General features: G+C 38.0%; 2 protein-coding genes across 7 annotated transcripts in view; one reads left to right on the top strand and one right to left on the bottom strand.

Annotated features, from left to right (window-relative positions):
* The window catches only part of LOC149096256 (uncharacterized), a 3,226-nt gene extending 1,883 nt beyond the window's left edge, over nucleotides 1–1,343 (bottom strand). Inside the window, exon 1 of one of the 2 annotated variants that reach the window (XM_089281376.1) lies at nucleotides 799–1,343. The gene's annotated coding sequence lies outside the window, so the exon portion shown is untranslated. Of the gene's footprint in view, nucleotides 190–798 lie in introns of those variants that run through there. The other variant, XM_089281375.1, reaches the window with a different exon arrangement.
* Nucleotides 1,344–3,771: 2,428 nt separating this feature from the next.
* LOC149096255 (DELTA-actitoxin-Afr1e-like) lies at nucleotides 3,772–11,683 on the top strand. 5 transcript variants are annotated; one of them, XM_089281359.1, is made up of 8 exons: nucleotides 5,709–5,821; nucleotides 6,297–6,352; nucleotides 7,243–7,351; nucleotides 7,749–7,775; nucleotides 7,876–7,944; nucleotides 8,704–8,803; nucleotides 10,097–10,291; nucleotides 11,134–11,683. In XM_089281359.1, exons 3-8 carry the CDS (start codon nucleotides 7,250–7,252, stop codon nucleotides 11,535–11,537), a joined length of 897 nt encoding a protein of 298 aa, XP_089137485.1. In that variant the 5' UTR covers nucleotides 5,709–5,821; nucleotides 6,297–6,352; nucleotides 7,243–7,249; the 3' UTR covers nucleotides 11,538–11,683. The 5 variants fall into 5 exon arrangements, with proteins under 5 accessions (XP_089137487.1, XP_089137485.1, XP_089137486.1 ...); XM_089281361.1 differs by lacking the exons at nucleotides 5,709–5,821; nucleotides 6,297–6,352 and adding an exon at nucleotides 3,772–3,809; XM_089281360.1 differs by lacking the exon at nucleotides 6,297–6,352 and having other exon boundaries at nucleotides 5,709–5,817.
* The last annotated feature ends 1,598 nt before the right edge of the window (nucleotides 11,684–13,281 follow it).

Genomic DNA, 13,281 nt, shown 5'->3' with positions numbered 1-13,281 from the left:
CGGGAAAGTTACCTGGAATTCCGAAATTGTCGTATTCCCAAGGTGCGAACCGTTCAACGAAAATTCCAGAATTCGGGGAGAGAAAAATGACATGGACAGGAAATTCTTGGTAAGAGATTTTCGAAAATTTGGATATACAGATGCATCGCGAATTTGTCATATTTTCTCGAAATTTCGGAAAATGCTGTTCCATTGGCCAGTCGAAATTTTCGAAAATTTAACCACAATCTCGTCTGACAGCACAGCGCACACGATTCTGCCTTTACTGAGTCCTTATATTCTAAAATATTAGTTACGGCGTCTGAAAGAGCGAAGTCGATTTACGTTGCTGTATCTGAATAATCCGGGAGTCCCAAAAACTGAATTACGAAATCAGTTGAGTTTGATTGTATACTAATTTCCAACATTGGATTTTCAGGTGAGTAGCATCCTGAAGAAAGAAAAAGTTCAATTTTTACGATGGCATTCAACTAGAGTACGTTGAGGAGGAATAACAGTTTTAATGAGCACAATGGCAAAATTATAACTGTTTTAATTACTTATAGATTCCTGCAGACCAAGAACAGTAAACTCCCCCAGATTAATTTTTTCGTAGCGACATGAGCTAAACCCCGTGAATTAAATGTTTGTTCATGGCGAAAGACTGAAACGTTTGTGGGGCGAAATAATTACAGCAACTAACACTGAACACACTTTGAAAGTCTGCCTTGTCCACACGACTACAGGGTAAAAGCGATAACGGGATAACACTATTTTAGAAAGTTAAGCAATGCATTCAATCATCTTTCTAACACTCACCACCACGATTGAAGAACACTGTTTCCTCTTAGCCAGGCTGTATCATGGGCCTTGCGGATTTAATATGTAACCATAACGAGATCAGCGGCTCAGTGACAGCTTGCTACAGGCACCCGCAAACTTTGTAGTTAATTTCACACTACGCTGAGCTTCTCGTGGACAGTGCACTCCTGGACAACATACAATACCCTAAATTCGCGGTATAAACCTCCGAGGAGATAACAAGTAAAATATCCAAATGAAATGTATACTAGCATATCACATAACTTTCATCTCTTTCTCGTGTGACTGAAAAGAAAGCGAGGTGATAGGTAAACAAAAAAAAAAATCACCTTGTCTTTGCTAATTAAACTGGCGCCACGGTTATGAGTTTTCTTTTGCTCTAGGCTCATGAACTATTAAAACGACAAGATTATTGAAATTCACAAGCAACTGATGCTCTAAGACATTCTATTCAAACTTTACTTCATCCAAAAAAACAACAAAGACAGAAATACGAAAAAACTCAGTATCGTATCCTATTGACTTTTGCTTGCATAGTATAGCAACAGTTTTTCTTTATGTTATTTTATACCTTTTCTTGTTATGAGGGAAGCCTCTCTCTTGTGTAGATTTTTTTTTCATTTACTCGAGGTCAGGATTCAACGATCATGCTAAATACTACAGAACCTTTTTTTGTCTGTTTTACAGTTGAACAAGGCTTTGACTCCTTAGACACTCAGGTAAATCGGGCCGTGTCATTAAACCTTCCAATAAAGAGATTTAAGTGGCATATCAGTTCAAGAGCAGTAATTAGTACGATATTAGTAAGACTAATTAAGTTAGCCATTGTTTCGCTATTCGAGCCTGCACTAAATCATATGGCCAGCTGTTCAGACATCATTTAATTTTTTTCGCTAAATGGCCAAAACAATGTCCTGCTGTGACCTTTTTCTACTTTTCTCTGTATCGCAAAAGGATAAGTTTGTTTTTGTCTGTTTGTTTGTTTGCTTTTTTTTTTAACACAGCTACTTTCTTTGTAAATACTACATTTAATCTTCTTTGTTTTGGGTATTTGCCGTCAAACAACAGCTGTGGAAGAAAGCGCGATCATTTTGATTGTCCTTCTGAAACTTCTTACCACAATGAAACACGATCAAAATGCCGGTAATTCAATAACCGAAAGGGCATAGCAATGAACGTCTCAAATACCAAATTTACATTTCCTTCTATTGATTTGTTATCGACTTGAAAGACCAGAAAATTCACTTTAATTGACATAAACGGCAGGTCAGGGTTTACTGAATAAAAATGGTGTTTTTATTTCGTCGTAAATGTGTAACTCTATATTCATTCATTTTTGTGACACTGATTGTAAATAATGATGTGGTTAACCAAAAATGTATGAATTCCTTCATCGAGCCAAATTTTGCTCATTAGAGGCTAAGAATGGTCAATTGGACAGAATTATGGAGAAAAAGAAAGCTTCGGAGAAAATTTTGTGCTTTTCTTAAAAATATCAATTTTTTTTTGATAAACATGGAAAGTGTTTAAGCTTACCTAAGTGTTTTCTGGTGTTTTTTTTTCACTCACTCTGTCCGAGAGAGTTTCAATAGGTGTCATCTATTTCAAGTTTACCACATTACATAAGATATTTTTCAAATAACAAGGAAAGCTTCTCTGGTGCTTTTTTTACTCACTCTGTCCGAGGGAGTTTCAATAGGTGTTATCTATTTCAAGCTTACCACATTACATAAGATATTTTTAAAATAAAAAGGAAAGGTTTGGAAAGTTTCACCTTAAAAATAGTGACTCAACTCTCCTCAGTGATTAATGAAGAGAAGTGCAGTTGAGACTGACCAAATGAGACCCAATCTGAGAATCACAATTAGCTATGGAATTGCTGGGAATAAATATATTTTTTAGAGTTATCTCTACTAGTTGAACGAAATGTACGGCTGATAAACGTTTTTTAATTTTTGTTTATTAATGTCGCCTTCTCTTTGATTAGAGTCAAACATACCAGAAAGCCAAGTTTTAGTCCGGTAATGTGATGTATTGTCAAAACCTTGCGAAAATAGCACTGAATGGTATATCTGCGGAAAAGGCGATATTCTGATAAGTGATCCCATAAGTGGCTCAAAACAGGGTTAAATAAAACTCAATGAATACCAGTAAGTATTACCAGTAGGTATATCACTCGAGTCCTTTGTTGGAAGGTTTGGTTTCTTCAATCGTTCAATCGTGAACTTACGCGTTAATGAAAGGTCCAGTGAGTTAGAAAATTACTTTTGGTTCGGTTAACATTTCGCTATTGTGTGTTTCTTGTAGCATTATTAGGCTACACGCAGAATCACCAGCACCTTGTTTAATTAAAACAGCAAGACAAGTTTTACTCATTGCCTATTTCCTGGTTAATAATACATAGCTTAATTTAATGGTCCGCAGAAAACTTACATTTTGTCATTGTAGTTTTTCAATTTATTCGGTCAACGCATCTGAGTCGGGTAAGTCACAAATGTTTCAACTCTATTTCCCACCAAGATACGCTTACCCAGAACTTAAAATAATCCTTTTATTTTAGGATGACAAATAACAAATAATCAGTAGTTTTCGAGCGCATTTAGATTATATAAGTAGCTATTGAACACCGAAAGCTCTCCCCCCACTGGAAAAATATCTCTAAACAATGAATACCTGTTAGTATTACCAGTAGGTATATCACTCGAGTCCTTTGTTGGAAGGTTTGGTTTCTTCAATCGTTCAATCGTGAACTTACCCGTTAATGAAAGGTCCAGTGAGTTAGAAAATTACTTTTGGTTCGGTTAACATTTCGCTATTGTGTGTTTCTTGTAGCATTATTAGGCTACACGCAGAATCACCAGCACCTTGTTTAATTAAAACAGCAAGACAAGTTTTACTCATTGCCTATTTCCTGGTGAATAATACATAGCTTAATTTAATAGTCCGCAGAAAACTTACATTTTGTCATTGTAGTTTGTCAATTTATTCGGTCAACGCATCTGAGTCGGGTAAGTCACAAATGTTTCAACTCTATTTCCCACCAAGATGCGCTTACCCAGAACTTAAAATAATCCTTTTATTTTAGGATGACATCGTTGTCATTATTACAATAACTCGCTCATAAACATGGTTACTTACAAAGTGCTACTCGCCACCAAATAACCTTCTTCCGGTCCATTTCGCCCTTCGGGACGAGACTTAAGAGCAAAGTGATATAATTAAGTAAAACGCCTTTTTTAAATTTAATTATTAGACCTCCAACCCTAATGATTACTACGCCCCCAGTTAGAGACCTCACGAACTCCGACTGGCGAGTGATTGTTCCCTCCAGTGAAAACCATATGTAGACATCTCTAAAATGGTAGCTTAGAAACTTAGAAATTTACCTGTTAGTTGATATGATTATTAAAATGTTGTCCCCTTTACCTACATTGTATACATTTGTTTCCCCCCAGCTAAGGGATGCATTTTGTCTTTTGGCTGTTTAATTTAACTGGACTTATATATTCATTGTTCAGAGTGGAAACATGCTCTGTTACACCAGCAGTTTTACCACGCAGAGGAAGTATTAATTAGCAAACGCTTCCTTATATTTATTTTGCAATAACTGATCTTACGCCCATCCTAAGAAATTGAAAAGGTATAACAAGCAATAGATTGACATATTATTTCTTATACTTACTCAAATCGTGGAAGCTTTATAAAGCAAATTCTCTTTAATTGACTGTGCTTTAGGCTGTTAGAATGGCATCGTCTGGAAAGATAACAAAAGCAATAAAAGGACTTTTTTTTCATGCTGACTCAAACCGGGCAAGTTTTATAAAGCAACGTTTCTCTTCTATTGACTGTGCTTTAGATCACTGCAATGGCATCGCCTCACCTTAGATGTTTTTAATCGGACGTTTTGCAGTATTTTTCTCAATTGATAATATCGTAACTACTTAAAGATATTTGCAAATACGTTTGTCGGCAGCCATTAATTGTTTTTCTTGTTTACCAAAATATTTCATATCGCACGACATATCTATCTTATTTTCAACTCGAGTTTCATGTAAGGTATGCTTAAGAGATATATTGATGTCCTGGTAACAGCAAACATCTCTGCGTGTTTCTACGCACTTAAAAAAAGTTTTGTTCTCCTTTGTTTCAAATCGTGTATTTTTAAGGTGGATTTCGTTGAGAACATTGACCACAATCCAGAATTTTTTAGTGTGGGAATGGCTCTTGAACTATAAATGCTTAACTTTAGGTGTACGAAAAATTATCAGAGATATATGCATATTCTAAGCTTTCTATTTTAATCAAAAAGCTTCAATCAGAAAATGTTATCATCAAAAACTTTTCCTACCCTTAAGAAATGGAAATAGTCATGTGCTGTTTGCAAAGTCTACTTCGGGCGGTAGTTCTGTTCAGTTTTCAAAGAAAGCTGTAAGCTAAAGCTGCACCTTAAGTATTTAACTTCGACCAAACGATGACAAGAACCGCAAGTATAGTTGACTTGGCATAACTGTTCGCAAAAACAAATAAATTGAAGGAAGTTCCTCAGACTAAACACAAAGGTAATTCTGCCTGTACGTATTCTTTGTTTATCTCATCTTTCATATCATCGGTGATTTTGAACAGAAGACATGATTTCCTTGGTAACCAAATACAAATGTTTCCTTTCTGATCAAGTTTAAGTTGGATTACATGTAACAAATAATCAGTAGTTTTCTAGCGAATTTAGATTATATAAGTAGCTACTGAACACCGAAAGCCCTCCCTCCACTGGAAAAATATCTCTAGGCGTCGCGCTGTTTGAAAACTATTTTGGAAACAATTTGTCTGCCAGGTATCATCCGCACGTTATTAACGAATTTGACTATTGGCACCTGTCAGTTTCCCGTCTAATTAGGACCGTTGAAAAGCAAACACAGAAAATACGGGCTCTCATTCTTTTCGGAAACGTTTCTAGAAAAGACGATCTTACCTGTTGCTGAAAATTTTCATCAAAGTACAGAGTGAGCAAGACAAACAGTAGGTTTGTATCTCCTATTTGAAGTTCCTCTTGATAAAGTAAGCTGGTACTATACACCTTGATATGCATTAGGATATTTTGTTCTCAAAAACATATTCGTTATCCTCAAGTAAAACTGAATAAGGTTAAGCAAAGAACATAATTCTTCGCTATCTACAAGTTGTATTGAAAACCTCCACTATAAAGGGAAGTTTGATTAGTCACACACAGTGAAGGTGCAATTTCGACTGAATTGCTCTCGTCCTTAAACGTGGAGACTGTATTTTTTGACAAGATGAGGTTACTACAGACTGGAAACTACGGTAAAGCAGCACTGCGAGACGCCAAAACCTCACGTAACTTTAAGTGGGCAATACGAAATAGCTATGTTAAACAACAGTTTATTTTTGTGAGTCTTTAATATATAGAAAACTAGCAATAAAACTTCCAACTCTGTTCATGAATTTAGTCACGTAATTTTCCTCAACTCCCTTTCTAGTTCTCTTTCATCGATGTAGAAACAGAAAATGTCATTTTGAGAAAACACCTTGCACCGTAAGTATGCAAAAAAAGTACGCAAAAATGAGCTACTAAGTGCAGAAACGGAACGGAACGAGGCTAGAAATATTTTGACCGAATAGAAACAAAGACAAAATTTAGCGACGAAATAGAAAAAATGGAACTCTCTTGGATGCGGCGGGGTTCCATGGTAGATGTAACAAAGCGATTTCACATAGAAGCTTATCAGGTCGTGAAGAAACAGATACATGTACAGCGTGGAAAACAGTAGCTCAGTTTTTTCTTTCTTGTATATTTTTTGTCTCTAAATTGATTTTTTTAACAAGCATCAGCTTGCTTCCCGAAAGCAGCTTTCGGGAAGTCTGTTTGTGAGAGCAACATGCTTTCTGGATGTGCAGATATTTTAGGGAATAATTGTGAATTATGAATTGGCGCTTTAAACTCTACAAAACATAAATTAGAGAACAATCGAGATGTGAGCTTTCTCTCGCATCTACAACCCTCTCAGCGATTTATGATCCGAAACGGTGTTTTCCTTTGAGAATAACTGAACCCAACTGACCCATCACAGACCTTTCAGACGCAACATAATAACTCTCTACCTAATTACGGACGAAAAAAATTAACCAAGCGGAAAATGCATCATACCATCTTCTCATCCCTTGCCAAGTATAGCACAGATTTGTTTACGTAAAGCGCCCACGCTCCTGCAAATGTAAGTTACAAATTTGAATTATTCATACCAAAACCTTAGAATACATAGGATAATGTTCCTCCACGTACTGTTTGTTTATTCCATGTTATAATTATTATAGATAGATTTTTAGAATCACTGAACCAAACTAACCCACCACAGACTTTTCAGACGCGAGAAGTTTTCTTGTCATTGGTAATGAATGTTTTTGGTTATAATTATTGTTTTCTAGGTTGAACATGGACCACCTCAGTTTTGTCTTCTCCTTGCTGTTAATCTTTTCGGTTACTACTACTACCTTTGGATCTGCGCCGATCACAGCAAACGATCCAAATGGAGAGGTACAAAAAAAAAAGAATGACCTGTGTTATTGCTTTTCATCAAACTTTATGTTCGCAACCCTAAATGGCGTCTCTCTTAAAATGTCCATGATATATTTGGTCCGTTTTACGCCATTAATGAAGTTATAATTTTAACACAATCATGTAAAATGTGAAAGAGCATGAACATTAGCTTTAACAAATCGAGGTGCTTTTTAGAATCTGGCATTTATGCTGCGACACACTTTTGCAAGAAAGTCAAATTGCAACGGCCACAATTTCATTGAAATACACAAATGTACCTGTAAAAGGATTTTATTTATATTTTTAACATTTTATAAAGGGAGAAAAACGTTTTGCATGGGTCAGACGCTAAACAATAAACGCTGAACCCTTGGATATATTTTTCTCCACATAGGTACTAGAAGAAATGCCCAAAACCAAGGTGATAACAACTTTTACTGGTAATAAAAATGTGTGAAGGGGCATTTTTGAAACATTGCTGATTCTTGTTCTAACATTTTAGCTTTTTTTTCCTTACAAAGCGGGGAGCTGAGGCATTGTTAGCAGATGTTGGTCTGGCCCGCTTTCCTGAAATGGTTCCCAATCGCCAGGTAAAAAGATATTAATGTAAGTTTTTATTTTGGAAATAGAATTTTCTTACTTTTCGCTTCATTAATTCAATCATTGCGAAACTACTAACCGCAGATCACATGATCTGATTACTGCTGGGTCAATAACATGCTTTCTTTGACACTATGAAAGGAGTAATAATTATTTAACAAATTAAATTTACTTTTCTGTTGCTAATGCCCCATATTACTTCATTTCTTTCACTGTTTTAAAAAAGTAACATTTCACAATATTTGATATATTTGGCACATGAATTTAGTAAGTGATCGATTGTTGAAAGCGTGTGAAATTTAGCTTCTCGTTATCTGTGTTTAACCGTTACCAGTTTAGAGATAGTGTATATCACGGAATATCCTACCCGTCCCTGCATTTCCTCGGTATACACCCGACCCTTTTAGGCGAACGTGTATTCCAAGATAATACAAATGATAAGTGGAATATTCCATGGTATACCACGAGAGGGCGTTGCATAACTGTCTTATACCACGCCATAGAAATGCATTGGCAACGCAATCAATGTGACGTATGCGCGTTGCATGATGGGAAGGTTGATGCAATACCGTCGAATATTCAACGGGTTTCCTGTATTGCGATTGGCTGTACTTTCTATGGGAGATATTCGGCCATGCTATTGATGCTATAGTTACATAAGGTAGTTCTAAAATCGGGTGATAACAAAAGAAGAGATGAAGAAATAAAACCAACTGAATGAGCTGACTGTTTTACTTTCTGCTATATAGGAACTGACGGCCCTTTTGAAGCGATCTCATAAGGCTGAAGCTATACCGCAGGAGCCGATGGACTTGGAAAACCAAGACAGCGAAAAGCCCGAGCGCAGAAGTAAATGATCTTTAGTAATTGTAGTTAGTGGACGGACACATGAAATGAATTGTCTCGATAGTTGTAAAGCCGAGTTAGAGACGGTCGCAGAAAAAAAGAAACACAAACAAACAAACAAACAAATGAAAACATAGGAAGTTGCAACTCCAGCTAGGTGAGCCCCCTAAAGATGGCAAGGGCTTGCACCAACTAGTGAAAGTAGTCTGACACTAGCTAGATGTGGTTTGCCCGCCTGGGTAGGGGTGTGACGCGGGGACACTGAAACCCTTACCCTATACTAGGCCATGATCAGCTTGATTTTGCGACCCTATTCTGGACAAGGTACTAAAAACCGTACTCTATCCTAGACGAGCTATTTCCCATGCTGAAACTTTATCACTATCGCAGTCCAACATACGTTAACTAAGCCAATATCTTGCAAAGTCACTTTCGAGTTTTAATTTCCATTGTCGAACCCAGGGTAAAGAACCCTGTTCTAGACTAAATTATATATACTGGCCACTTGTCAGTTAAATTATACTCTACTCTAGACCAAATCTATTTGTCCCAGACTAAATTGCTTGAAAACTATTCCCTTCACAGCGGCACAAACCCACACAGCTTATCTTGGGAGTCTCCCCCCCCCCCCCACCCCACTCCGGTAATAGTTTGTCATTAAACGAGTAACTATACAAGTTATGACTCTCTATCTGTCCCGCAACGCTACGCTTTCGAAAGAGAGTCCCTCTTCCGTAAGCGCAAAGTTGCGCGACAGAGAAAGGGCCAGGCAAGATTTGTTCGAAAGGTGGATAACGCCCTCCTCCGGATAAATCCCCACTGTCTAGTGGATAATACAATTCAAGAGTTTTCATTGGCTTAGCCATCATGGGTCTTAAGCCATGCGTCCTAAGTATGCAAACGCGTCATTTTGGGGGGCCTTTTAATGTTTATTTTGATCTAGTCTTCTATATTTTAGGAACGTTTTTAAAACAACAATTATTCCAGTCTCGCTTGTTGGATATGAGGTAATCGTAGCCAACGAGGCCCTGCAGGCCTCGTTGGCTATTTACCATCTCATACCGAGCGCGCCCTCGTGGAATAATTGTTAATTGTCCGGTAGAAAGCGTTATGTGGACCATACAAGTAACAAGTCGAGATATTTGATTCGTTGATTTTTACAAACCCTTACCAGACGTCTTCTATATGCTTCCTTAGATCGCTTCCACTTCTGGTAAGGTTTTAACAAGATTTCGGTTGATACAGACTGTGCAGGGCTTTTATTAAGATCTCACTTGCTTGCTCATTTAATTTCAGTTGCTGCAGGAACTATTATTGCAGGTGCTCAGCTTACAATCGGCCTGCTGAAAAGCCTCCTAAATGTCCTCAGTAACGTAAAACGCAAATGCGCCGTTGGCCTTGACAACGAAAGTGGATTTAGGTGGCAAGAAGGTTCTACCTACTTTTATTCTGGCACTGCAGATGAAAACCTGCCCTATTCTGTTCGTGATGGTAAAAAGTGAATTTAGCATTTACAGAGGCTCGCTAGTATAGTAGTTATCATGCTTGAACTTGACCAACACAATATGACCAACACGACCGTTTCACCCTGTTAGGCATCAAAGGAGGCAGCGTGGCGGAGTGGTTTAGGGCGCTGGTGTTGTAATCTGGAGGTCCCGGGTTCAAAGCCTCCACCATGCCACTAGCGGGATTTGTTTCTCGGTATCCCTCAGTTCAAATTCTGGGTCACGGTTTGTAAACAGCCAACTGGTCTGCCTTCTGCCAGTTGGATTTTGAACTATGCTACGTTTATTTGAAGCGTTTGTTTCCTTTGTTTCAGTGGCATGCCTGTAAAATAGCTAAGCTTACTGCTTCTATAGCTAAGTGAATGACCACTATAAATAATCTTCACATTTACATTACAGTTTTATTTCTATTTAGGTTTTTTTTCGGCAAGATTCTTGCACAAATCTTCTTCCTTCACCTTTTCGCGCCATGCTTGTTTTGTTACATGATTTTTCAAGTGATATCCCCATTTTTCAGAATTGGAGCCTCTGAAATAGGACCGAGATTAATAATTAAGAAGGAAATCAAAACCGTTGTCAACAAAGCGCCCAAGAACATTTTCAAGAACAGTTATTGAGCTCGGTTATCGCTAAATATTGTGATTCGTCAGTGTCTCGCAGAGGAATTATTTTCCTCTGTCTTCGGCTTTGGCAAATAATTGATCTGCTCGCCACTAACAAATCATGATATTTTGCGAGAACCGAGATCAATCATTTTTAATTGTTTCTCCGTTTCTTCTTTCTTTCTTTCTTTCTTTTTTCTTTTTTTTTTCTTTTCTATTTCCACAGGGTATGCCGTACTTTACGGGACTCGCAAGACCAATGGACCGGTCGCAACGGGAGTTGTCGGAGTCCTGGCCTACTACATTCCAAGCATCGACAAAACACTTGCTGTGATGTGGTCTGTCCCGTTTGATTATCACTTGCACGAGAACTGGTGGAATGCTAAGCTATACCCTAGAAACAAACACGCCAACCATAATCAGTACGTAGATTTGTATCATGACGCAAAGCCCTTCAAGGCAAATGGTTGGCATGGGAGATTCCTCGGTTCTGGTCTAAAATTTTGCGGCTCTATGTCCAGCTCTGGTCAAGCTACCTTGGAGATCCATGTCCTGAAAGAAAGCGAAACTTGCGAAAGCGAAACAAGCATGCTTGCCTCACGCGCTCGCATAACCGGTGTCAAGAAGTAACAGGCTGTATTGTGTAGTAAGTTTAGTTAGGGGGTGATGGTTAGCACGGTCGGATCATTCGCTGTATGAAAGATTTCTAGTTGAAAATCTGTGGGGCTTATTACTAAAGAGTTGAAGTGACAAATAAACGTACGGGAAAAAAGAAACTAGTATTTTGTTGTTTTTCACAACTGAACTTACACCCAAAAGTTAAATGGGTTAGTCAGGGGAGCTCTTCCTTAGACGCCGATGGCTTCCTCATTTTAACCCCTAACTCCTAGTTTGCAGAAACTTTAAACTCCCACAATAGAGGGTGGTGAAGTGAAGGGTGAGGGGGGGGGGGTGCAAGATTACCTTTCACAGAAAATAAGTTGGGCCTTTCACAACTGAATTGTTTTGGAAAATAACGGTTTGTCGGCAACTAGTTCCACGGGGAAAAAATTAAGCCATTCCCGAATCACGAAATTCCCTTTACCCCGTAACCAAAACTTTTGTGCAACACCGAGCTAAGTTACAGAGCTATCATGACTAGAATGGTTCCGTGGAGAACTGTTCTGAAAAAAATTCATTGAACTAAGTGCAAACTAATTTACATGCATTTTTTTATTCTCCCTTGGCCGATAATGTGAGTGAAACTTCATTGTTCATCAATACCGAAATTCTAGCCAAGTACCTCTGGTTTCTTTCAATCTTTAAGGTTTTCTTTAGTCCCTTTGAGAGCCTTATAAATACTTTCTGATCCATAGTCTTAAGTCCAAATGTACGTCTTTTTTTGTTTGTGTATCTGCATCTGAAATCAAAGCTACTTTTTTTCCTTTAAACTTTCCATCGATGGGCTTACTTTGAACTCGAGGCTTCTCAATTGTCATAGTCTAATGACTTACTGCAGCGCCTTAAAATATGCTGATACACTAAAGCGAAATCACTTTGCTCATGAAAGGATGCTCACTTGGAGCCGTTACATATCTTGCTAAAGCAGATCGCTTAATTTTAATTGACTATGACTGGCTTTGTGAGCGGGTAAGAAGAACAAATCCTGCACTGTGATTGGCTACCCGAGCGGACAAGATGACGCCACCTTGAGATAGCCCACTGTGTCTCGCGAGAAAACAGTGTTCTTTTTCCATATAACTAGACGCTGTGAGAACGTTTACTCGGACTTCGCAGCGCAGTATCAAATCGTACGTTACGAAAACGCGTAATGGACACAATGCAAACAAGAGAATCAGGATATTAAAGCACAAGAGTTCCGCTTAGATATTTACTATTCAAGTTGTTTCGTTGGGTATCCTCCTAATCTAATCGCAAGTTGTGAGTTTAAACCATTTTGGTTCAAGAATGAAGCACAGCTGTCTACGCATTTAAGTAGAACTTGTTTGCAAAGAACTTTCCAGGTCTTTTAACAACTTGTGGCGATTACATTTTACATGCTAGCAGAAATTGTACGAAGTTCGTTTACTGGTCGTGGCGATCCGAGTAAATTGTGCAGCTGAACATCTTTGCCGTGTTGCGATCTTAAACCCTTTTCAAGAGTCATGTCTCCTTTGGAGGGCTAATGTATATACTCCTTCGCGAAAACAGCAGACCTATGACAAGGTGCAAATTGCATTGCGCATAATTTGCATAAACTTTCAAGTTGTGTATTTTGCGGATAACTTCCAAGAATTTGCGACCCTTAACGCAATTTATGAAGAAATGTTCAAGCTACATATTTTTATTGAATCAAGGCAGAAGTATTTTTAAAGCGGACTCTCATTTATAAGGG

Source organism: Orbicella faveolata, unplaced genomic scaffold, assembly GCF_042242905.1.
Source record: "Orbicella faveolata isolate gen_17 unplaced genomic scaffold, um_ofav_v1 contig_48, whole genome shotgun sequence".
Classification (NCBI taxonomy): Eukaryota; Metazoa; Cnidaria; class Anthozoa; order Scleractinia; family Merulinidae; genus Orbicella; species Orbicella faveolata.
This window is presented reverse-complemented; position numbering and strand designations above follow the sequence as displayed.